The sequence below is a fragment of the Mustela lutreola genome, chromosome 7, assembly GCF_030435805.1.
Source record: "Mustela lutreola isolate mMusLut2 chromosome 7, mMusLut2.pri, whole genome shotgun sequence".
NCBI classification, from domain to species: domain Eukaryota; kingdom Metazoa; phylum Chordata; class Mammalia; order Carnivora; family Mustelidae; genus Mustela; species Mustela lutreola.
Window position 1 is genome coordinate 111,947,017 of NC_081296.1, and position 23,508 is coordinate 111,970,524.

At 40.6% G+C, this 23,508-nt stretch overlaps 1 protein-coding gene and 1 long non-coding RNA gene across 5 annotated transcripts in view; one reads left to right on the top strand and one right to left on the bottom strand.

Moving 5' to 3' along the window:
* Positions 1–17,780, bottom strand: part of LOC131836624 (uncharacterized) — a 19,788-nt gene extending 2,008 nt beyond the window's left edge. Inside the window, exons 1-4 of one of the 2 annotated variants that reach the window (XR_009355703.1) lie at positions 17,481–17,780; positions 16,518–16,568; positions 1,009–1,056; positions 748–913 (exon numbers count right to left, since the gene is read on the bottom strand). This is a non-coding gene — a long non-coding RNA (uncharacterized LOC131836624). Of the gene's footprint in view, positions 1–705; positions 914–1,008; positions 1,057–16,517; positions 16,569–17,480 lie in introns of those variants that run through there. The other variant, XR_009355702.1, reaches the window with a different exon arrangement.
* A 401-nt stretch (positions 17,781–18,181) lies between these two features.
* The window catches only part of ARID4A (AT-rich interaction domain 4A), a 63,622-nt gene continuing 58,295 nt past the window's right edge, over positions 18,182–23,508 (top strand). For 2 of the 3 annotated variants that reach the window (XM_059182194.1, XM_059182196.1), the window contains exons 1-3: positions 18,182–18,323; positions 19,410–19,466; positions 21,589–21,699. In XM_059182194.1, the coding sequence (XP_059038177.1) occupies positions 19,461–19,466; positions 21,589–21,699 (117 nt within the window). In that variant the 5' untranslated portion in view covers positions 18,182–18,323; positions 19,410–19,460. Of the gene's footprint in view, positions 18,324–19,025; positions 19,303–19,409; positions 19,467–21,588; positions 21,700–23,508 lie in introns of those variants that run through there. The other variant, XM_059182195.1, reaches the window with a different exon arrangement.

Genomic DNA, 23,508 nt, shown 5'->3' on the forward strand with positions numbered 1-23,508 from the left:
CTATACACCTAATCAGTAAGCTGACTATCCCTAAGCCAATCTAATGGCCATTCTATACATTTCCAAACTATGAATGGCACATAAATATTCTATTATGCTGTGAATATATTTGTTTTTAAATTCACATCAGTATAGGGCACCTGCCTGGCTCAGGTGGTAGAGCATGTGACTCTACACTTCAGGGCTGTGAATTCACATCCCAAGTTGGGCACATCTTTCTTAAGAAAAAAATTCACAACAGTATAACTTACAGTGCCTTAAAAGAACAGACAGCAATAAACCTAAGTTTAAACAGATATGAAACTATAGATGCCATAACATCACATAAATCTAAAACTGTATAACCAGATACACTTGGTTCTTTAACTATTACAAAGCAGTTGTCTTATATATGTATTCTATATGGGGATTAGTAATTTAAATTTAACATTGGGAGCACCTTTAACTGCACTGTAGCAATACATTTAGCCTCGGAAGGTGGCGGGGGTGGGGGAGGCTGGTACATTTTATGATAAGACTATAGGGACACAACACCTGGGTGGCTCAGTCAATTAAACATCTGCCTTCGGCTCAGGTCATAATCCCAAATTCCTAGGATCAAGTCCTGATGGGCTACTTGCTTAGCAGGTAGCCTGCTTCTCCCTCTGCCTGCTGCTCCTCCTGCTTATGCTCTACCTCTGACAAAACAAAAACAAAACAAAAAAACCCCAAAACACTACAAATTTATTTTCAGGAAAGATACAGTACCGGGGTACCTGGGAAGCTCAGTCAGTTAGGCATCTGCCTTCGGCTCAGATCATCTTCTCAGGGTCCTGGGATCAAGCCCTGCACCTAGCTCCCTGTGAGCATGGACCCTGCTTATCCCTCTCCTGCTCCAGTACCTTATTATTATAAACTTTCCTGATATTGTTACCTAAAAAAAGAGAAATCAAAAGTGTTTTAAAGAATAAATTTTTGGTTTAGAGATTATAAATAATAAAATATATTTAGGACTATTAAAGCACTTACATGATAAGCCTATCCACTTGCTTCTACTTCCATTATTCATACAGAGATCTGAAAATGACAAAAATCAAGTTGTAGGTCATCAATATGTTTTGATATTCAAATTAAGATTATGAATTAACATTTTCTTCTCAATTTGCAAAAACACCCACTTCCCAAATGCTATTAAGAAACTAAGAGTAAATCCACAAATGAAATCAAGTCTTAATGTAGAACACTCAATCAGGTATTATTTCTCTACTGAATTTCTGACCTTTGGAAATGGAACCCAGACTTGATCTCTTATTTTATTTTACTTTCCTTTACTCTACCATTATCTATATTGTATCTGCAATGCCTAGATTATTAAGTAGTTTTTCCTAAGGACTTCCACCACCTGCCAAAGAAAGCTTTCTAAAATGATTATCTGATTCTCCCTCTCAGTCCTTTATGTGTTTCCCATAAAAGCTGTCAAACTATTTCTTTTATATTTTTAAGATTTTATTTATCCATTTGGGAGACAGAATGACAGAGAGAGAGAGCATGAGAGGGGAGAAGTCAGGAGGGAGAAGCAAACCACCCCCCACCCCTGGGGAGAGCAGGGATGCAGATATGGGACTTGATCCCATCACTGCAGGATCATAACCGGAGCCAAAAGCAGCTGCCCAACCAACTGAGCCACAACTATTTTCTTTTTCTTTTTTTTTAGATTTTATTTGTTTATTTGACAGAGAAATTACAAGTACACTGAGAGGCAGGCAGAGAGAGAGAGAGAGAAGGAAGCAGGCTCCCCGCTGAGCAGAGAGCCCGATGCGGGACTCGATCCCAGGACCCTGAGATCATGACCTGAGCCGAAGGCAGCGGCTTAACCCACTGAGCCACCCAGGCGCCCCCAACTATTTTCTTTTGAAAAAGGGAAGTTTAAAATATCAAGTGTGCATGAGTGCAGCTATTCTTTTTTTTTTTAAAAGATTTTATTTATTTATCAGAGAGAGAGGGGAGAGAGCGAGCACAGGCAGACAGAATGGCAGGCAGAGGCAAAGGGAGAAGCAGGCTCCCCGCCGAGCAAGAGCCCGATGTGGGACTTGATCCCAGGACGCTGGGATCATGACCTGAGCCGAAGGTAGCTGCCCAACCAACTGAGCCACCCAGGCGTCCCGAGTGCAGCTATTCTTAACCCTTACCTTTGTTCTACCTTTGTTCTACCAAAGTATGCATTTATTATGGTGTTCACTATAATAAATTATAATAAATAAATTGTAATTAATAAATTCACTATAATAAATTATTTAAATCCAATTTAACAAATTAAATAATTAATAAATTAAGTTTGCCCTCCTCCCCTGCCCATGGGAGTTATTCGAAAATCATGTCTCTGTATCTCCACTGGGTTAGAGCAGTAACACAGTAGGCACTGAAATGATTAAAGTTACATTTTTAAAAAAACTGAAGTCATAATAAAAATTGAAATAATCCTAGTTAACTGGAGGATAAGGCATACTTTTAAAAAATGTCAAGGAGACAGCCTGGGTGGCTCAGTCATTTAAGCAGCAACTCTTGACTCTGGTTCAGGTCATGATCCTCAGGGTCTGGAGATCAAGCTGGCTTTTGAGGGTGGAGCTTGTTTGGATCCTTTCTCCCTCTGCTTGTGAGCACGGGACTCTCAAACACTGGATCACAACTGTATCCATTGGGGGCTTCTAATGGTGAACGTGGTTTATGATTTGGACAGATCTGTAAATGCGAAAACTCAGAAAATACTTAACTTCTGGGGAATTAAATTTTTTTTTTAAAGATTTTATTTATTTATTTGACAGAGAGAAATCACAACTAGACGGAGAGGCAGGCAGAGAGAGAGAGAGGGAAGCAGGCTCCCCGCCGAGCAGAGAGCCCGATGCGGGACTCGATCCCAGGACCCCAAAACCATGACCTGAGCCGAAGGCAGCGGCCCAACCCGCTGAGCCACAGGTTTTATTTATTTATCTGACAAAGACACAGCGGAAGAGGGAACACGAGCAGGGGAAGTGGGAGAGAGAGAAGCAGGCTTCCCGCCGAGCTGGGATACTGATGTGGGGCTCAATCCCAGGACCCTGGGATCAGGACCTGAGCTGAAGGCAGACACTTAATGACTGAGCCACCCAGGCGCCCCGAACTTTTTTTTAATGGAAGCATTGTAATAGGACTTTTTTAAATAAAGATTTTATTATTTTATTTGACAGAGAGCCAGTACAAGCAGGGGGAGTGGCAGGGAGAGGGAGAAGCCTGCTCCCTGAAGAGCAGAGGGAGTCTGATGTGGGACTTAATCCAAGGACCCCAGAATCTGAGTCAAAGCTAGTCATTTAACCAATGAGCCACCCAGGTGGCCCTGTTACAGGATTTTTCTTAATAAAAGAAGGGCTTCTCTCTACTGCTACTGAAAACCACTTCAGAATAAGAAAACTAAATCCTAATTAAAACCAGGATAGCAGTTTAAAGCCCTTGTAGGTTTCAGATGAGCTTTGTCATATAATTCTGTCACCTTGGGCAAGTTAATTTCCTCATCTATAAAATAAGGATCATGTACCATTTAAAATGGTATCAAAAACAGGAATACTTAGGCAAAATGAAAATTATAAAATACTGGTGATACCAACAATGAACTACATAACCTTATTAGAAGACAGTACTGTCAATTCTCCCTAACCTGATCTCTAAATACAATGTAAAATTCAGTTTGCAACATGCTTTTTGGGGGTGGTAGGAAATCAACAAACGATTTCTAAAATTTATAGGGGAAAAGGAATTAGAATAGCCCAAACAATTTTGAGTAAGTTAGAAGACACAGCCCACACCATCTGGTCTAAAGACTTACTATAGATCTAAAGGTCATATAATAGGGGCGCCTGGGTGGCTCAGTGGTTAAAGCCTCTGCCTTCAACTCAGGTCATGATTCCAGGGACCTGGGATCGAGCCCCGCATAGGGCTCTCTGCTTGGCTGGGAGCCTACTTCCCTCCTCTCTCTCTACCTCTCTGCCTACTTGTGATCTCTGTCAAATAAATAAATAAAATCTTAAAAGGTCATGTAATAGACATTAATGGAACAGAGGAAGTCTAAAAAGAGACAAAAAATAGTCAATTGACAAAATGAAAAGTAAATCAGTGGAGAAGGACAGTACTTTTTCACAATTGATGCTGGGACAATTGGGACACCTACATGCAAAAACAAACCCCAAAAACCAAATCATAACTTATACCAAATACATAAGCCAAAGTGATCATACACCAAAATATACAACTAGAACTTTCTAGGAAGAAAACAGAAGCTCTCTCAGATTGGTGTAAAAGAGTTCTCAGATACCATACCAAAAGCATGATAACATAAATAAAACTGACAAACTCAATTTCACCAAAATTAAAAGCTTCTGCTCTCCTAAAAACACTGAGAGAATGAAAAAAACAAAGGCAAACTGTAAGGGGTAAATATCTGCAAATCCCCTGACACAGGACATGTGTCTAGAATGTATAAAGAACTCTCAAAATTCTAACAATAAGAAAACAACCACCCCAAAGTGGGCATATATTGGGGCACCTGGGTGGCTCAAAGTGTCCCACTCTTGACTTCAGCTCAGGTCATGATCCTGGGGTTATGGAATTGAGCCCTGTGTGTGGGCTCCAGCACTTAAGATCTCCCTGTCGCTCTAAAATAATAATAATAGTAATTTAAAAAATGGGCAAACACTTGAACAGACAATTCAAATAACAAAACTATCTTCTTAAACTATACCAACCCCTCCTTTTAAAAAAGATTTAATTTATTTATTTGCCAGAGACACAGCAAGGGCAGTGGGTGAGGGAGAAGCAGGCTCCCCACTGAGCGGGGAGCCCAATGTAAGGCTCAATCCCAGGTTCCTGGGATCATGACCTGAGCCGGAGGCAGATGCTTAATGGCTGAGCCCCCAGGTGCCCTATACCACACCCCTTTCAAGAGGTAACCACCATATTTATATGTATCCTTCCACTCCATAAATATGAACTTTTTTAATTAAAAAAAAAAAAAGATTTTATTTATTAATTTGGCAGACAGAGATCACAAGTAGGCATAGAGGCAGGCAGAGAGAGGGAGGAAGGGAAGCAGGCTCCGCGCCGAGCAGAGAGTCCAGGACTCTGAGATTATGACCTGAACCAAAGGCAAAGGCTTTAACGCCCTGAGCCACTCAGGCGCCCCTAATTTTTAAATTTTTTGAAAAGGTTTATTTTATAGAGACAGACAGCACAAGCAGGAGGGGCAACAGAAGGAAAGGGTGAAGCAGGCTCCCAACCAAGCAGGGAGCCCAATGCATGGCTCAATCCCAGGACTTAATAATCTGAGCCAACCAGGTGTCCTAAACACCAAGTCTTTTAAAAAGTAAATGCTGGTATACTGTGGTTAGTACATTCAGGTTGCTGAAGAGCAAGGGTCCTTACACATCTTGAGTTTGTGTCTGAGGTGTATGATTTGAACACTGATTTTTATTATGCGGAAACAGAATTTTAGAAACAGAATTCACTTAAATAGGGAGCTCAACTATATAATCTATATGGGAGGGGCGCCTGGGTGGCTCAGTGGGTTAAAGCCTCTGCCTTCGGCTCAGGTCATGATCCCAGGGTCCTGGGATCGAGCCCCGCATCAGGCTGTCTGCCCCGCAGAGAGCCTGCTTCCTCCTCTCTCTCTCTGCCTGCCTCTCTGCCTACTTGTGATCTCTGTCTGTCAAATAAATAAATAAAATCTTAAAAAAAAAATCCATATGGGAAAGGGAATTATTAAAAACTTTTAACCAGGAAAAGCCAACAAGGTTTCAAGATTAATGTATGCTGAGAGAAAAATTCTTAAGACATCACCAAGAACAAGTGCTTGGATGGCTCAGCTGGCCAAGCGTCCCATTCCTGTTTCAGCTCAGATCATGATCTCTTCTTGGTTGTGGGGTGGAGCCCCAGGGCTCTGTGCCAGTCTGCTTCAGAGTCCCTCTTCCTCCCTCTTAATTAAGTAAAATCTTAAACAAACAAACAAACAAAAAAAAAAAACCAGCATCAAGGAAATACTAATAATTTACAGAAAGTGAGATGGTATACAAGAACTGGAGGTATAAAGAAAGACCTATCACCTTTAGTAGATTGGCTGGTCTGAGTCAGTAGCAACTAAGTGACCACAAGATTGAATGGAAACACGTGGATGCCTATAATGTATCATAATGCCAGAAAGATAAACAAGTTAAGTAAGATACAATTCTTTACCCAGTGGGAAAAACAAAAATCATTAGCAAGGTACAGGTTTCCCCTGCCATCTGGAAAAGCAGAAAGTAGACGTTTCCTATGAAACCTTTCATAAGCCAAAATGGCATAATGAAGAAATTACAATTTATACTGAAAAAAAAAATTTTTTTTTAAAGATTTTATTTATTTTATTTGACAGACAGAGATTACAAGTAGGCAGAGAGGCAGGTAGAGAGAGAGGAAGGGAAGCAGGCTCCCTGCTGAGCAGAGAGCCCGATGCGGGCCCTGATCCCAGGACCCTGAGATCATGACCTGAGCCGAAGGCAGCGGCTTAACCCACTGAGCCACCCAGGCGCCCAATACTGAAAAATTTTTGAACATTCCCAGACCCCAAAAATAACCTTTCTTAGTCCTTTCTGATACCTCAGCATGCATCTTGATAACAGATGCACAAAATATATTGAGATAAAAGGCAGATGATCACAGACACAGTTCTAAGGTGTGGCAGTTGGATGCAGAGTGCCGTTCTCAGGGAAGACGCCTTGCACTGCCACTCTCCCTGCTAGGGTACATGTTAACAGTTTGCTGCAAAACACAATGAACAATTTTTGCTTTTTGCCTTTTTTGGTAGCACTAACAGGTTCCGATGTCAGTAAAAAAGAAGTGCAGGGGCACGTGGGTGGCTCAGTTGGTTAAGGGTCTGCCTTTGGCTCAGGTCATGATACTGGGGTTCCTGAGACTGGCTGGCATTGAGCAGGGAGCCCAGTTCTCCCTCTCCCTCCCTCCCAGATCCCCCCTAGACCCCATTCGGGCTCAATAAAATCTTAAAAAAAAAAAAAAAAAGTTCCAGAATATGAACTTTGGTGGGTTTGGACTTTTAAAGATTTTATTTTATTTTTTTTATTTTTTTTTTTTTTAAAGATTTATTTATTTGTCAGAGAGAGAGCGAGCGAGAGCGAGCACAGGCAGACACAGTGGAAGGCAGAGTCAGAGGGAGAAGCAGGCTCCCTGCGGAGCAAGGAGCCCGATGTGGGACTCGATCCCAGGACGCTGGGATCATGACCTGAGCCGAAGGCAGCTGCTTAACCAACTGAGCCACTCAGGCATCCCTAAAGATTTTATTTTTAAGTGATCTCTACCATGAGGCTCAAACTTACAACCCTGAGATTGAGAGCTGCATGCTCTACCAACTAAGCCAGGCAGGTGTCCCATGTGTCCATGTTTTAGTGTTGTGTATATATGTATACACATACACACTGAACTACAAATGTGTATGTTGGGAAGGGGGAGGAAGATAAATTCTGACAAACAAGGAAGGGAATCTAGGACAATTTCCTAGAGATCTGGCAGATGAGATCTCCAATCAGTGAATTTAGGAGAAAATTAGCAAGAAAAAACTTCTGAGATGCCAATAATCAAAGTAAGGCTCAGGATTCGTATTTTGAACAAATACCTGGTGTGATACTTGTGAATACAGTAAAATTTGAGAATTGCTGATTTGGATTTAGTAAAAGGAAAATATAACAGGGTTTCAAGAGATGTGATTTCTGTAATAAAACAAAATGGAGAACAAAGTTGCAGGGCATGATGGTTACTGATGAAAACCTCCTTTCACTGGATTTTATTTCATTTATTTTTTTAAAGATTTATTTATTTTAGAGAGAGAGAGATCACAAGTAGGCAGAGAAGCAGGCGGCGCGTGGGGGGGGGCGCGGGGAGAGCAGGCCCCCTGCTGAGCAGGGAACCTGATGCTGGGCTCCATCCCAGGACTCTGAGACCACGACAGGAGCCAAAAGCAGAGGCTCAACCCACTGAGCCACCCAGGCGCCCCTTTCACTGGATTTCAAAGAAATATAGTTCTTACCAACAGGCGTACGTGCACACGCATACACACACACACAGAAATAGGAACACATACTTAAACAATGAAAAGGGACGGTTCTGGGGGTCCTGGAATCAAGCCCCGCGTTGGGCTCTCTGCTCAGCGGGGAGCCTGCTTCCCCCTCTCTCGGCCTGCCCCTCTGCCTACCTACTTGTGATCTCTCTGTCAAATAAATAAATAAATAAATAAATAAATAAAATCTTTAAAAAAAAAAGGTGGGGGGACGTTTCTGGTAGAAACTTCATCGTAGATAGATGGTTTCAAATCTAATTCAGCATCAGTTTCCTGAATATTTTCAACATGAGGGTGGACAAAGAGCATAAATGCACAAAGACTGAACAGCATCATTCTTATTTTACAGACAGGTCAAGAAAGAGAAACCTAGGGGCGCCTGGGTGGCTCAGTGGGTTAAAGGCTCTGCCTTCGGCTCGGGTCATGATCTCAGGGTCCTGGGATCGAGCCCTACATCGGGCTCTGCACAGCGGGGAGCCTGCTTCCTCCTCTCTTTCTCTGCCTGCCTCTCTGCCTACCTGCAATCTCTATCTGTCAAATAAATAAAATCTTCAAAAAAAAAAAAAAAAAAAAAAAAGAAAGAAAGAGAAACCTAGCTCTGACTTAGGGACAATCAGTCAATTTAAGTCAATTCAGTCAAATAAAATTTTCAGAACTTGGTTCCCATTGCAAAAGAACCTTAACACAAGATTCCCTTATCGGCAATATGAGGGGATTCTGGTTTAAAGTATGTTCCACTAACACATTAACACCTAATTAGAAGTTCATTTCACAAGAAAAAAGTAACAGGGGCACCTAGCTGTCTTAGTTGGAAGAGCATGCAACTTTTTTTTTTCTGAGTACCAAAAAAGTCTAAATTTTATTTGTGAATGTTGAAAATATATCATTTGTCTCCACTTTAGATAATAAAAAAACATATCCTGTCTCCATACGTCTGTTTAAGAATTACACTTCTATATTTACGGTAATATTATGGAAGCATAGCTAAATGCAAATTTAAAAATCCTAAAACTGAATAATCATCAGATTCATGTAGGTATCAATTTAAGTTAAAATCTAGCTATGGAAGGTCAGAAATTCCAGAGTTATCTCAAACAGGCATAATAGAGTTTTCTACCCCTTAATACTAACTCCAAGTAAAGTTTGGTTATAATTCTGTTCAAAAGGAAACAAAATATATGCTCTCTTATTAGAAAAAATCTAGAACAAATTAGTGTGTTTGCCCATATACTCTTGAATAGCAACCCCCAAAACATATTTTGCCTCATGTTTTGAAATCTTGACAAGTAACTATGAACTGAGGGCAGCATTGATTCTTCTGAGGAGCATGCAACTTTTGATCTCAGGGTCTTGAGTTGCATCCCCATGTTGAGTGGAGATTACTCAAATAAACTTAAAAAAGAAAAAAAACCACAAAAAGCCAAAAACACATAATTCATCCTTTATAACTAAATGTTCTATTTACTCATAATTTCAGTTGTAAAAGAATTCTTAAAATCATTTCACTGCAAACTCATCCTCCTAAAGATACTCAGTATTCACACTGTAGCCAATTTCTTCTTGAATCACCATTTGACCTTTCACCTATCCCTAGTGAAAAAGGAGTAAATGTGTGGCTGAATGAAGTTTTTCTGTAATTCTAAAGGAAAAGTCTCCTAGAAATGAACATAGATCCTTCCTTCAGAGGCAATATAATGATTCATTCACTAACTGAAATACATTTGACATGGAAAGCCTAAAGGCAAGACATAAAGTTGGCAAGTCATGCACTAATTATTTCTGACAACAAAAAGTTTCTTTTTCTTCCTGGCAACCCTCTCTTCCAGGATATAAAGCCAAATGAAGCTTTCTGACAAATGACTTCACTTGTAAACACGATGTGCCATCCTCTCATCCCCACCCCATCTAGATATCTGGGTGGCTTCCAAACTGAAATTCAGGGGAGATGCTTTAAACATGAAACTCAGGCTCGTCTACTCTAAATCCATTCTTTCCCCTAAAAGGAAATCTGACAAAACAGGAAGTACTTGGCAGCATATAGAAGCAAGTTCTGTAGCTTAAGTATTTACTGGTAACAGACAAGTTTTTCGTGACTGTGTAATAAAATGCAGAACTTCACATATAAGAGGGAAAAAAAAATCTGCCTTGGTTACCAAGGTTTCCTTGGCAATTTAAAGGTCTTAAGGACAGTATCACACAGTACACTGAGGAATAAAAAACAGGAAGATGGCTTTTATTTTTGTTAAATTCTTTCAAATCCACTCCCCCCATCCTGTCTGACCAAGATCTAAGCCACCAAAATTATACAAACATTGGAGGTAGTTTTAAGATTGCACATAAAACTAAGAAACACAAATATTATAAAGAAAAAAATAACATTTTTGGTTTGGTTTGAGGGAATCAACTTGGGAGAAAAGATTTTGTTTTGTGCTTCCACAGGATTGGATAGCCCTGAATACAAGTAAACATAAATCCCTAAGTGGGCCATTACGATGAGCAGACTCAATAACACACTACGAAACAAACCATAAGCCAATGAAAAGAAAGAAAATAAACTCCACTCCATGATGTCTTTCAGCTGTTTCCTCTATCCTGCCCCAACACACATAGCCCAATTCCCTTGCTCTTAAAACTGGAAGTATCTCTAGGTAAGACTTTCTATCTCATTCTATCTTAAAACTTTTAAGCTATCATACTTATGAGTATAGTAAACTAACAAATGATGTAAGGCATTATTATCTAGTCCTTTTTTCCCACCTAAAAAGCAGGCTGAGATCCACAGTAAGTCATGAAATCAATTGTCAGTCATAACAGTTGTTTTTGTTTTTTTATAAAAGTGAACTAACAGAAAATACTGGAGAACACTGTACTTTCATTTGCTATGTGTGGGCAGTACACACAAACACAAAACAGAAATCTCACTATAATGAAATTAGTTACTGATCTTCCTTAGCTGTTATTTCAGCTATCTGTTTTATTGAACAATGAAAGCAATTAGAATGCCTATTAACTACAACAGTGAGGCAGACAGGACATTAAAGCTTCTGTCAGAATTTGATCTGATGCGATAGGAATCCCATGGGATAAGAGTGGCAGTAAATCATCCCTAAGTGATAAAATTACTGGGTCAATGCCTGAAACACTGGATTCAGATTCTCACAGGTTGTTAAGTATCAGTTAACCTTTCGGGGACACACAGATATTAGAAGCATGTTTGGTAATTCTTACTTGAAAAATATGGTACTGGATTGGAACTACCAAGTATATTAAGAGTGTAAGTATCTAGCCCTGTGCCCTTTATCTCTAAAAGCAGACACTCAAGCAGAGTAATGTATCCCAGGTCACAACCAAGGAGAACAGGCTTATGATTAGAACACAGAACATATGGTTTTCAAATGCAGTGTTCCTATATTAAGATGCTTATTCAACATCCCACTGAACTATTATAGAAATTTGAGAATTTCTGAGCTAAGAGTACATATTTGTCACTTTAGCTTTATGAATGCCTAATATGAGCCTGATATTTTAACTTCTCTGATTTCTCATCATTCCCATTTCTTCTAAATCTAGAGGTCAAGACCCTCTCATTTCAGTAACTAAGGATCATGTAAGTGTCCTCATGAAATATCTCACCCAGTTCCTCTTCTGATTACCCCTACTTTTCATGCCTAGAAGCACTATGGTGATAAGAAAAATTTTACTTGTAAGTGAAATTATGGACTGAGCCAGGTGGCTTTTATGTTCTGTCATGACAGCAGATGTACTCTAAGTCCTGGCCAAACTTTTCACAAATTTGGACCACTGGTGATAAGGAAGATTTGTGGGTGGGCAGATCTGTGAAAAATCAGTTACTTAAAACCAAACCAAACCTCCAATCCCTCTGCAGTTAATTAGATATACCGCTATTTAAAAAAACAGCATAAAAACATTCCAGTGAAAACTCCTGACCTGTGGATAGCCGCGCCCCCTCCACCCAGTGCTCTACTCCCTACAAGTTCCTGAATCTGACTGAATTCTAAAACTTCAAGCAATCTTTTAAGTAACTGATCAGGCAAGATGTTCCTAGTGTACAAACACTGACAAAGCATATTTTCACTGGCATGCATCTATTAAATATTACCTTTTAAACTGCTATCCATTTTATAAGCTTTCTCTCCACAACTGAGGGCCTACTAAGTGCCAAGGTTTGTTAGTAACAAACCTCAGTCTGTAACAATGTCCCAACTTAGTGAAGAATATCTAAGTGAATAAAAAGCTACAATGTAAGATGAAGTGACAGGAATCATGTTAAGAGAAAATACATGAAATTCATATGGACACATTACCTAAAGCTGTAGAGGTCATCAAAAGAAGAAGTTTCACTTAAAAAGCAGTGTTTGGGGGCGCCTGGGTGGCTCTGTGGGTTAAAGCCTCTGCCTTCAGCTCGGGTCATGATCCCAGGGTCCTGGGATCGAGCCCCATATCAGGCTCTCTGCTCAGCAGGGAACCTGCTTTCCTCTCTCTCTGCCTGCCTCTCTGCCTACTTGTGATCTATGTCTGTCAAATAAATAAATAAAAATCTTAAAAAAAAAAAAAAAGCAGTGTTTGAATATGTAGTAACAGAGGAACATTCTAGGCCATGGGAATGTATAAATATGAATAAAAAAGTATAAGTATGAATAAAAACAAAGACTAGGGAAAACACAGAGTTTGTACAGGGAAACCACGGACAGTTTTAGTGTCACTACAAATTAGTCTGGAGAGAGAGGTCTAGAATGAGAGGCAAAGAGTCTAAAAGCTTTATTTCTGTATATAAATATAATGTATTTTTCTAAAAGCTGTCGGAATGACAGTACATAAAAGCATTAGACACACTAACACCATCTACGATCTGCTTCCTAAATGCTTCACATCATTCTAAGCACTTTACATGCATTAACTCATTTAATACTAATACCAACATAAGGCAGTTTCTACATATATTATCCCCATTTTACAGATGGGGCAGAGAAGTTAAGAAATTTGTTGTAAACCACCCTTCTCACAAAAAGCCTGGCCACACCTACACATTAGAAAGGTGGAATTGTCTTCTTTGCTATCCCTGAACTATTTTTAAAAGCTATCATTCTAATGGGGGCATAGAGAAGACCTAAATTCCGTAAGTAGTTCCAATCACTTACTCTTTAAAAAATAAAAGGTACCAGGGCGCCTGGGTGGCTCAGTGGGTTAAAGCCTCTGCTTTCAGCTCCAGTCATGATCCCGGGGTCCTGGCATTGAGCCCCGCATCGGGTTCTCTGCTCTGCGGAGAGCCTGCTTCCTCTTCTCTATCTGCCTGCCTCTCTGCCTACTTGTGATCTCTGTGTGTCAAATGAATAAATAAAATCTTTAAAAAAATAAATAAAATAAAAAATAAGAGTTACCAAAGTTAAGGGATTAATAAAAGGAAAGTAATGGAAACATACATATAACCACATACTGCAAACTAAAAATGCTAAAAATGTTATAATACATAATTTTTTCTGAGTATATTAATTATTTTTCCTCAATCTGTAAACATATTGTTTTGTAACTCAAAGCCAGCATTATGATGGGGAAAATTTTAAATAATCATTTAAATGAGGGGTGCCTGGGTGGCTCAGTGGGTTAAAGCCTCTGCCTTCGGCTCAGGTCATGATCCCAGGATCCTGGGATCGAGCCCAGCATCGGGCTCTCTGCTCAGCAGGGAGTCGGCTTCCTCCTCTCTCTCTGCCTGCCTCTCTGCCTACTTGTGATCTCCGTCTGTCAAATAAATAATCTTAAAAAAAAAAAAAGTCATTTAAATGAGATCAAAGACAATTTGATATATGTAACAAAGTGGCTCAAATTTCATAAGCTCATACCCCAAATGGGTTAGGTTTTATAAAAATGGATTAAAAAGGCAAATCAAAAAGAAAAAAGGCAGAGAGAGGAAAAAGCAGGCTCCCGGCTAAGCAGAAAGCCTGACTTGGGGATCAATCCCAGGACCCTGGGATCACGACCCAAGCCAAAGGCAGAGACGCTCAACCCACTGAGCCACCCAGGCGCCCTGATCCAGGTCTCCTAAAACTGAAACATGTTCCCTCATTTTCCCACAAAATGAGGCTTATTCTAAAAAACAAAGACTTCTTTAGTTTCGAGTATGCCAGAGTCTTCAGAACACAGACTATTTTATAATCTCCTTAAAAAACAAAGAAACAAAAATTTCTCCTCTAAATACTGATGAGATCCCTATATGTCAACTATTTTAACGTGGGCTCAAAAAAAATTTAAAAAAAAAATCACGAAAACGTTCAGTGTTCCATGATTAAAAATCCAGAAATGGGAACACGAATGGATAAACAAATCTATAGGAACGTTCTAATTTTCAAATTTCAGTGTAAAATACTACCTTAAAAAGCTAATTACAGAGCTTCATTTGAAGCCTTGACCAAATAAATCATTCTGTTTTCAAAATAGCTTTTCATCATTGAAACACCATTAAAAATTGTGGTGACTTTGATTTTGTAGGGAACATTATTAGTTTGGGCTCACTGAAATACAAAAAACAAATCTGTCATAATGAAATTTTTTTTCATTAATACCTAAGAGATGGTCTAGAGACTGTTCAGTTAATATTCATCTACAGTCACCCTCCATTAATATATCATAAAATCCTTAAGAATTCTCAATGGGCTCTAAATCTGTATTATATTAGCAATTACAAATCAATTCAGTATTAAAAAAATTTTGAGGGCTAAGATAGCATCATCTGTGGAAGATAAAAAGTAATGTTCTATTACTACTACTAGTAGTAGAAAAGTACTACTGTTAAAGAAAACATTAAGATGGTTTACAAAAGCACCAAGAGAATGCACATGAAGATGGAAAACTTTAAGGATGACTACGAGGAAACATAAAATAAACTCACTAACTATACCATAAAAACAGTATTTGTTTTTAGTATCCTCTAATGTCACTTCTGTGTAGCAAAATATTCCCCTGTACAAATGTCTAACTAGAATGAAAAATACATTATATTTAAGAAATCACTTATAAGGGCCAATAAAAATCCTCATAATTATTTTACTGTATGTGTGACCTAAACATTATAATTCTGCTTGAATAAAGAGACCCAGGGGAAGAAATTGAAAAATAAAGCTGAAGAAAAAACAGAAAAGAAAAAGGACAACAAAAAATATAAGCAGTAAGAACAAAGCTTTCTGATGGAAACTGTACAAAGATGAAAGACTTAACTGTATAATCCTTTTGGCCTTATGTTTCCACTTCTAGGAATTTATACAAATAAGCAAAGATATACAGAAAGATCTAGATGCCTAGATATTTTAGCAACAGACAACAACTGTCAGGCACAATCTTTTGTAAAACATGCACAAGGAGGGGCGCCTGGGTGGCTCAGTGGGTTAAAGACTCTGCCTTCAGCTCAGGTCATGATCCCAGGGTCCTGGGATCGAGCCCCGCATCGGACTCTCTGCTCAGCAGGGAGCCTGCTTCCTCCTCTCTCTCTCTGCCTGCCTCTCTGCCTACTTGTGATCTCTGTCTGTCAAATAAACAAATAAAATCTTTAAAAAAAAAAAAAAAAAAAAAAAAACATGCACAAGGATACCATACATTGTTATCATAGAAAAACTATGGTATCAGATCATATAAAGTATGGTACATCTATTCTATAGACACTACGCAACCATGAAAAATGCTTTATGGACAAAGTGTTTCCCATGTTCCAAGTATCTTCCATAAAGAAAACACAAGGGATAAAATGAGTACAGTACTAGACTAACCTTTATAAGACAAAGCGGATGAAAAAGAGATACCCATCTGTATTATACAGAACTACAGTATAAAGTGTAATTAACTTTTGGTGGAAAGAATACAAGAAACTTTTTTTTTCTTTTTGGGGCTTTTTAGTACTTTCCCAATGCCTACCGACATGCATTATTTGTATCAGATAGTAAGTTTTAAGTTGGGTAGTGGAATTATAGGTGATTACCCCCTGGACAGTTCAGCAGTATTCACCATTTTATTAAGAAAAAATAAATCACTTTTTTTCAACTCTTACTGACATATCTAAGTCTACATGCCAATTTTTTTTTAATTAGGAAGAAAAAAATCATGGAAATATTAGTATTATTCTGTGATAAAAATGTTAAAATATTTAAAAAATTCAGGAATAGGAAGAACACATAACTAGATAAAACTCATAAATAGGTACTAATTTGAGATTTTATTCTACAAGATCACATCAGGAAGCTAATTATACAGATTCATCTGAACCCCTGGTCAAACCAAGCTTCTTTTAACCATGGTTCTTCCGTTTTTGCTATTTATGGCTCTACTGATAAACAGCACTGGTCCATAAAAACTTTTCCACACAGTCTACCCAATTTTAAAAATTTTTGCAGAAATTATAACTTACCTCAGTAATACTTAGGATATTTCACTGATGGTCTTGTTTTCTTCAGAGCAACTGCCAAAAAACCTCCAATAAATTATTAAATCACACAATCGTTTCTAGTCTGGAGACCTAACAATACTGGTCAATTTGAGAAACAGGGCTCACAAGAGAGACAGAAACAGAATAATTTTAAGCAAGTATCCAGATCAATGTGCCAAAAATGCCTCATTCCACTCTCTTAAGTAATTTTTAGAAAAATCACTGCTGTGAATGAAAATTTTAGTTGGACAGTTTTTCTTTTTGAGTAAATTTACTCAACGTAGATTCAACGATATTTCACATTTAAAAAATTTCATTCTTTAAAACAATTTGCCAATTCAAATTCCACTTCACCATTTCAAATGTGTTTTAACAGAACACAAAAAATTCTGCTACAAGCACAAAATCAATGGCTGCCCTGAACTAAGTTCCTATCGGGGAGGTCCTCTTATTTAAAGTGTTCTCAGTCCCTACAAAACCACTACCATTTCCCTTCCGAGCAGCATCAGCCTCGTGCTGAATGGCACAGGCCGCCTATCTAAGGTTAGAGTAGCAGAGCCTGGGCTAGGTATCCAGTTCCACACCCCGCAGATTCCTGCAGTTTGCCCTACGCTTAGTCCCGTGAGGAGCACGCGGAAATCTCTCTCCCCACGCAGATGGGTGTAAGCAACTTGGCCTTCCCCGCGTTAATTAAGGAGGCGCCCACAGCAGATGGCACTTGGCTGGAAGATATGACAAGCTCCTGAAACGCACTTCCAAAGGGAGGAAGAACTGATCGGAAAGCAGACTCCAGAAAATCTCTGGAAAGGCATGCAAAGGACCCGGCCGGAGAAAGAGACCTGCACATCTCCTCCGCCCCTTTCTCTCTCGCGGCGGGAGAGAAAGCCTCGCCCCTTTCAACCCGCCCGCCTCCCCGCTCCCCACCCCGCCGCAGGGAGACCTTACTTTGCCATGGCCGCCGCGCGGCCCTTCCACTTCCGGTGCCGGTGCCTCTAAAGCTGCGCCATCCCCCAGTCCCTCGGACATCCACAGCTTCCAACCGACCTTTTTGACACGTCCCCGACTCCTCCAACCTTCAGAAGGTGCTGTCCCGGAGTGAACGGCGGACAGGTGCTGCACTAAAATGAAGCTACAGGAAAACGCCCCGGCTCTCCTCTCGCCAGAAACATAAAATGCGATAGAGCTGCGACCACCACCGCTCAGACAAAATGGCGCCGAGAAGCCGGTTTAGCGCAGGCGCCTTGGAAAGACCCTGCCCCGCCCCCGTCCAAATCCTGGCCGCAGCTCCGGGTTCGATTTCCATGGGACACTTCGCCGCCAATCCTCGTGCCGAACTGCTCTTCCTGACCCCTCAATTTACCAATCAGTGCTCGCTCAAGCACATCCGGAGTCGTATCAACCAATCATTTTTCAGGACCTGCTTACTCAATACCCGATTCTCCAGTAACGTTAGCCTTCGGAAACAGCCAATCATAAGTGGAAGATGTCCTACCTGCTGTTTTTCGCACCAATCCGTGAAGTTTCACAGCTACATCCAATGAGGACGGCAGGTAGCGAGCTCCAATCCGAAGCTCTTCGGCGTCATGAGCAGCCAATAGGAGTTCGTGTAGAAGCGAGTCTGCTCAACAGCTTGTTATTTGGTGGATTGTGGCAGTAAATCGGGCGAGTGGGGAACCGGGCGCAGGAACTGCCGCCACGGCCGGGAGTGGTGCTGCCCGGACGGGGGCCCACGGGGGTCAGTGGGGCGGAGGACTCGGGAGCTGACAGCGCGCACTTCACCCGCAGTTGGTAGGTGGGGAGAAGGGAAGTGGGGGATACTGAGTGGACGAAGCGGCAGTAGCAGCTCGTGCTGCTGCCCGGGGTCCCGGTGCAGTTGGAAGCTTCGGAGGTGGGGAGGGGGTGCTGGGCAAGCGGTGCGGCGAGCGCAGGCGAAGGGGCAAGTCGTGGGGCAGCGGCAGCAACTGCAGGAACCGCCGCCGCAGCCACCTCCTCGGCGGCTTCCCCGGGAAAATGGCTGTGGGGCTGGCCGCGCCGCTAAGTTTGCTTCCGCGCGGTGAGGAGCGGGCTGCTTGGGGGAGTCGGTCCCCAACTCCGCGGCACGTCCTCCCCTGTGGAGTCCGTGGCAGGACCCGAAGGGCCGGGGGCAGGTACCTCTCTGGGCTGTACAAAAAGTTGAGGCGGGCGCGGGGAGGAGGCGGCGGCTGCCGCTGTGCGGCTCCCCTCCCCTCCCACACCCTCTCCGGGCCACCTCCCCTCCTCCTCTCCGCCCCCCCTCAGCCCTCTCCCTCGCGCGGGTCTCCCCTCACTCTCGCGCCTCCGGGCTGAAGGCCGCGGCCCCTGCCCCATCCGTGAAGAAGCGCTTCTCCTTTCTGACATGGTGCAGAGCGGAGGAAGGAGAGCAATGGCGCCGTGACACTCCGCTGCCGCCACCGCGGGCCCGGGGCGGGCCGAGGGGGCCGAGCGGCGGAGGCGGGGCGCGGGCCGAAGTCGGGGTATCTGGGGGGGGGGGCGGCTGAGAGAAAGCTTGGCGACCCTGCGTGAGGGGGACCTGGGGAAGCCCACACGGCGCCCTGCCCTTCTCCGGAGCGCTCGGTCCTGGGGCTCCGAGTTGGGCATTTCGGGTCAAAGTGACGAGCGAGGCGGGGGCGCGGTGGGCCGCTGGCGAACTCCGGGGAGGAACGAGCTGCCCTTTGGCGCCCGAGGGGTTCTCGCTGTTTCCTCAGCTCCTGCGTCCTGGCGGCCCTCCGGGGGATCTTATCCTTCGCGGGTGAGGGTTCTGCCCCTCCCCGCTGGCGTTTGTTTACTTTCTTTCCTTGGGTCGCTCCCCTCTGTTGACTGATTCTGTGCCTGTCTTTCCCTTCCCCGTGCTTCTAGTGACGGAGAAGATAGCTCGTTGAGCTGGAACCCCACAGATCACCAGTAAAAATGAAGGTAAGTGGAGTCAGCGTTGCTCCGAACCTCGTGCCCTGGACACTGCTTGTCGTGCGGCTAGTGCTGTGGAATGTCATTTTTTTTTTTCTACTCAAAATTGATTCCTCTACTAAGCAGCGCTTTCTGAAAATGAGGACGTGTTGAAAGGGTGAGAAATGATCATTGTGTCTAATGCAGTCAGTCCGGCTCCTCTCTGAAGCAGTTAGCACTTTGGAAAGGCTGGTGCAGCCTTTCCATTGTTGTCCATTGGGCTAGTATTTTTAAACACTTCCTGTGTTGGCAGCAACCTTTGCAGAAGTAAAGCTTTTGTCCTGTTTTGGTTCTTTGGGGGATTTTTTTGACATTTTTTTTTCTTCCACAGTGCCAGTGTGATTTTCTAAGGAAGGAATATGTGCATTGTGTAAAAGAGAGGTCATTTCTTCTGTGAAAATTTCTGTAGCTAAAATATTTGAAGGTGAACTGAAACTAATGTTTTAGTTCAGTCATTATAGTAAACATTTTAAAACCAAAATACATTCTTCTGATAGCTAATAGTGCACACATCGTATGTGATATTTAATGGGAAAGGAAGTTATAGCATTATGTAGTACAGTGGCTTTTAATATTTCAAGTTAGATATTTATTTGCCAGTGTTCCTCTTCAGTTTGCATTATTTGTAAATGCACTGACTTTAAAAGGTACTTGATTCCTTACTCATTTACTGTTTCATTGTATTAAATTCTGCAATATAGCATTTCCCCAAACTTTCTCTTCTTATCTTTTGGAAATGACACATTACCTTCTTTAATGTTACTTGGGAAAACTTACTGGAAAAGGAAAAATCATTTCTGCTTGCAAGTGTTATTTCTGAAGTGTACACTGTTACCTTTGTGCTTAGCAATATTGAATCGAGTCTATATGAATACATTTAGTTTTTGAAAAGAAACACGTAAAGTGACAGACTTAGAATAATAATCATTCTGTTACTGCAAATTAAAATGAATGGCAGAATGAAATTTCGCACATCTTTCAATGTATCATTCTGATATGGCCATTTGCTAAAAGTAGTTTTTTAGTAAAGCTTATTTTTTTTAATATACCAGGAAGATTAGGGTAATAAACTATGTACAGCCCCAAGTTTTGAGCCATTAGTTCATATATCTGCATTTATCAGCTGAATTTAGACTAGATTTTTTTAAATGTAGATTTTAGCCAATGATTCCCACAAGTAATGCTCTCCTTATGGAAGGGATTGGCTTCATTTCTTATCTATGCGGTTATACTGCTACCAAAAAGATACTGCTTTAATATAGCTGTGTTAATAAACATTTAGCTACATATTGTTAGCATTAATCTTAATAGCAGTATTTCTTCTAATTTGAAAACAAAACTTTCAGGCCATAATTAAATAACTTAAAAGTTTTATGAGGCACTTGGTGTGAATATACCTTTCCTGGTTTGGGAGTTTTTTTTTTTTTTTAACATTAAAAAAAATATTTTATTTATTTATCTGAAAGAGAGAAAATAAGAGAGAGAGAGCGAGAGCATGAGAGTGGGGAGGGTCAGAGGGAGAAGCAGACTCCCTTGCCGAGCAGGGAGCCAGATGCAGGACTTGATTCTGGGACTCCAGGATCATGACCTGAACCAAAGGCAGTCGCCCAACCTATTGATCCACCCAGGAGCCTGTTTTTTGGTATTTTGAACTTTATTATTATTTTTTTAAGTAAGTTCTGTACCCATCATGGGGTGTAAACTCACCACCCAGAAATCAAGAGCCATATGCTGTACTGACTGAGCCAGCCAGGTGCCCTTGTTTTTTGTTTTCTTTTTAAATATGTTCATTTCTTAAATAAATTGTAGAATTGTTGAAACATTTTGTATCTGGAGGAAAAAACATGATCATATGACCTTACTGAAACTTCTCAGTTAAAACTTAAAATGTTTTGTTGTCAGGACATAGTTTATAGTAGTAAAGGAATGTAATTGTTTGCTTTAGGAGTATTTTTCAAATTATTAATGACATTAATAAACTATAATATTAATATTCTTACTACTTTAAATATAGAACCTTTTAATGAATGAGGTTTGAGGTTGGAGTAGGGGAGAATAGTAGTGACATTCACATTTTATGTTCTTCCATCAGGCGGCGGATGAGCCTGCCTATCTGACAGTGGGAACTGATGTCAGTGCCAAGTACCGAGGTGCCTTCTGTGAGGCAAAAATTAAGACTGTGAAAAGGCTGGTAAAAGTTAAGGTAATTTTTTTTTTTTTTTAAATTTAAATGCAACCTGTATTGAAGAGAATTCGGGATGGGGACACTGCAAATCAGCATTTTATTGAGTCATTTTTATGTGAAAGGACTGTTGTATACAAAACTATAGGAAAAGCGTATTAAAAATTACAAAATAAGGAACTCAAAATGAGAAGTTATTCCAAAATGCTTCTCTGAAAATACAATGTTTATGAGACTTATATTTGGCTCTCTGCTGTTGTGGCATGTTTACTTAGGCTGTGATCTATTTTCTTCTCTTTTATAATGTTCAGGTAGAGACGATGTCAAATGATTAGGAAAAATAATATAGTTGAAATTGTTTTTAAGACATTGTTAAAAATGACTTAAGAATTTTATTTTTAAGATGCTTTTATGACCAGAAAAAAAGTCACCACATTATTCCTGTGCAATATTTGGAAATACAGAAAAGTACCAAAGGATTAATACCCATAGCTTACCTCTCAGAAACTACTATTAACATTTTTGTGTTTCCGTTCAGTAGTTTTCCTATATAAATATTTTTAATAATCTTACTTAAATTACAAGTGTAATCCATGTTATAAACATTTTTAACATTATAGAGCTGTATAATAAAGTGCATGAATGTCCTCTTCAATACTATTCCAGAGAGATTCAGTATGGCCTGTCAAATACTGTGCAGTGCCTACCATAACAGTATTATTGTTGTTGTTGTTGTTGGATCATGTTGTACTTTCAGTTTTGCAGTTTGCTTTTCACTTCCATATCTGATCTTTTCTTTTTTTTTTTTTTTTTTTTTTTTTTAAAGATTTATTTATTTATTTGACAGAGATTACAAGTAGGCAGAGAGGCAGGCAGAGAGAGAGAGAGAGGAGGAAGCAGGCTCCCTGCTGAGCAGAGAGCCCGATGCGGGACTCGATCCCAGGACCCTGAGATCATGACCCGAGCCGAAGGCAGCGGCCCAACCCACTGAGCCACCCAGGCGCCCCATATCTGATCTTTTCTTACAAGAATTAAGCACCATAAAAGGAGGACATGTTAGACTTGTTCTGTCCTCAACACTAGAGTAGTACTTGATACATAGTAGGGCACTATACATAGTAGGGCACTCAAAATATGCTGAATGAGTAAATGACCTGGAGCAGTTATTCTCAGAGTGTGGCCTTGGACTAGCAGCCTCATCCTTATCTGGGAACTTGCTGGAAGTGCAAATGTTCAGGCCTAGACCCCAGACCTACTAAGTCAGAAACTCTGTGACTAAGGTCTAGTGATTGTATTTTAACAAGTCCTTCAAGTGTTTCTGCTGCATGTTAAGTTTGAGAACCATTAAACTAGAAGAATATGATTTGTGTGGCAGATACATAGATTTATCTGTGATTATTAAGAGAGATCTTTTTAAATTTTGATCTGATGAAATTTTTCTTCAGGAATTGTTACAATAGCATTTGACGTTTATTCGTTTCCATTGGCGTTTTTTATTGTGTCAGCTATATGGGATTTGATTACTAAATATTTACTTGGATTTCGTTGAGAATTTAAACTTTCTGTTAATATTGTGGCTCTTGATATATTTATGTAAAATCGGTACAGTGATTGGGGAGGACGTGTTATACATTATAGGGAATATCAATTTTCATATTTTGAGTACTTGCTCTGTGTGCATGATTATTACACTGTATATTTGGGAGGATTTATAGTAAAAAAGTTCTTATTTGTCACTGAACTACCTATCATGATTATTTAAGTTTACTTTATAAATGACCAATGGTGTTCTGGTTTTAATTTACCTTGAATTTGGGCAATAAAAGTTTG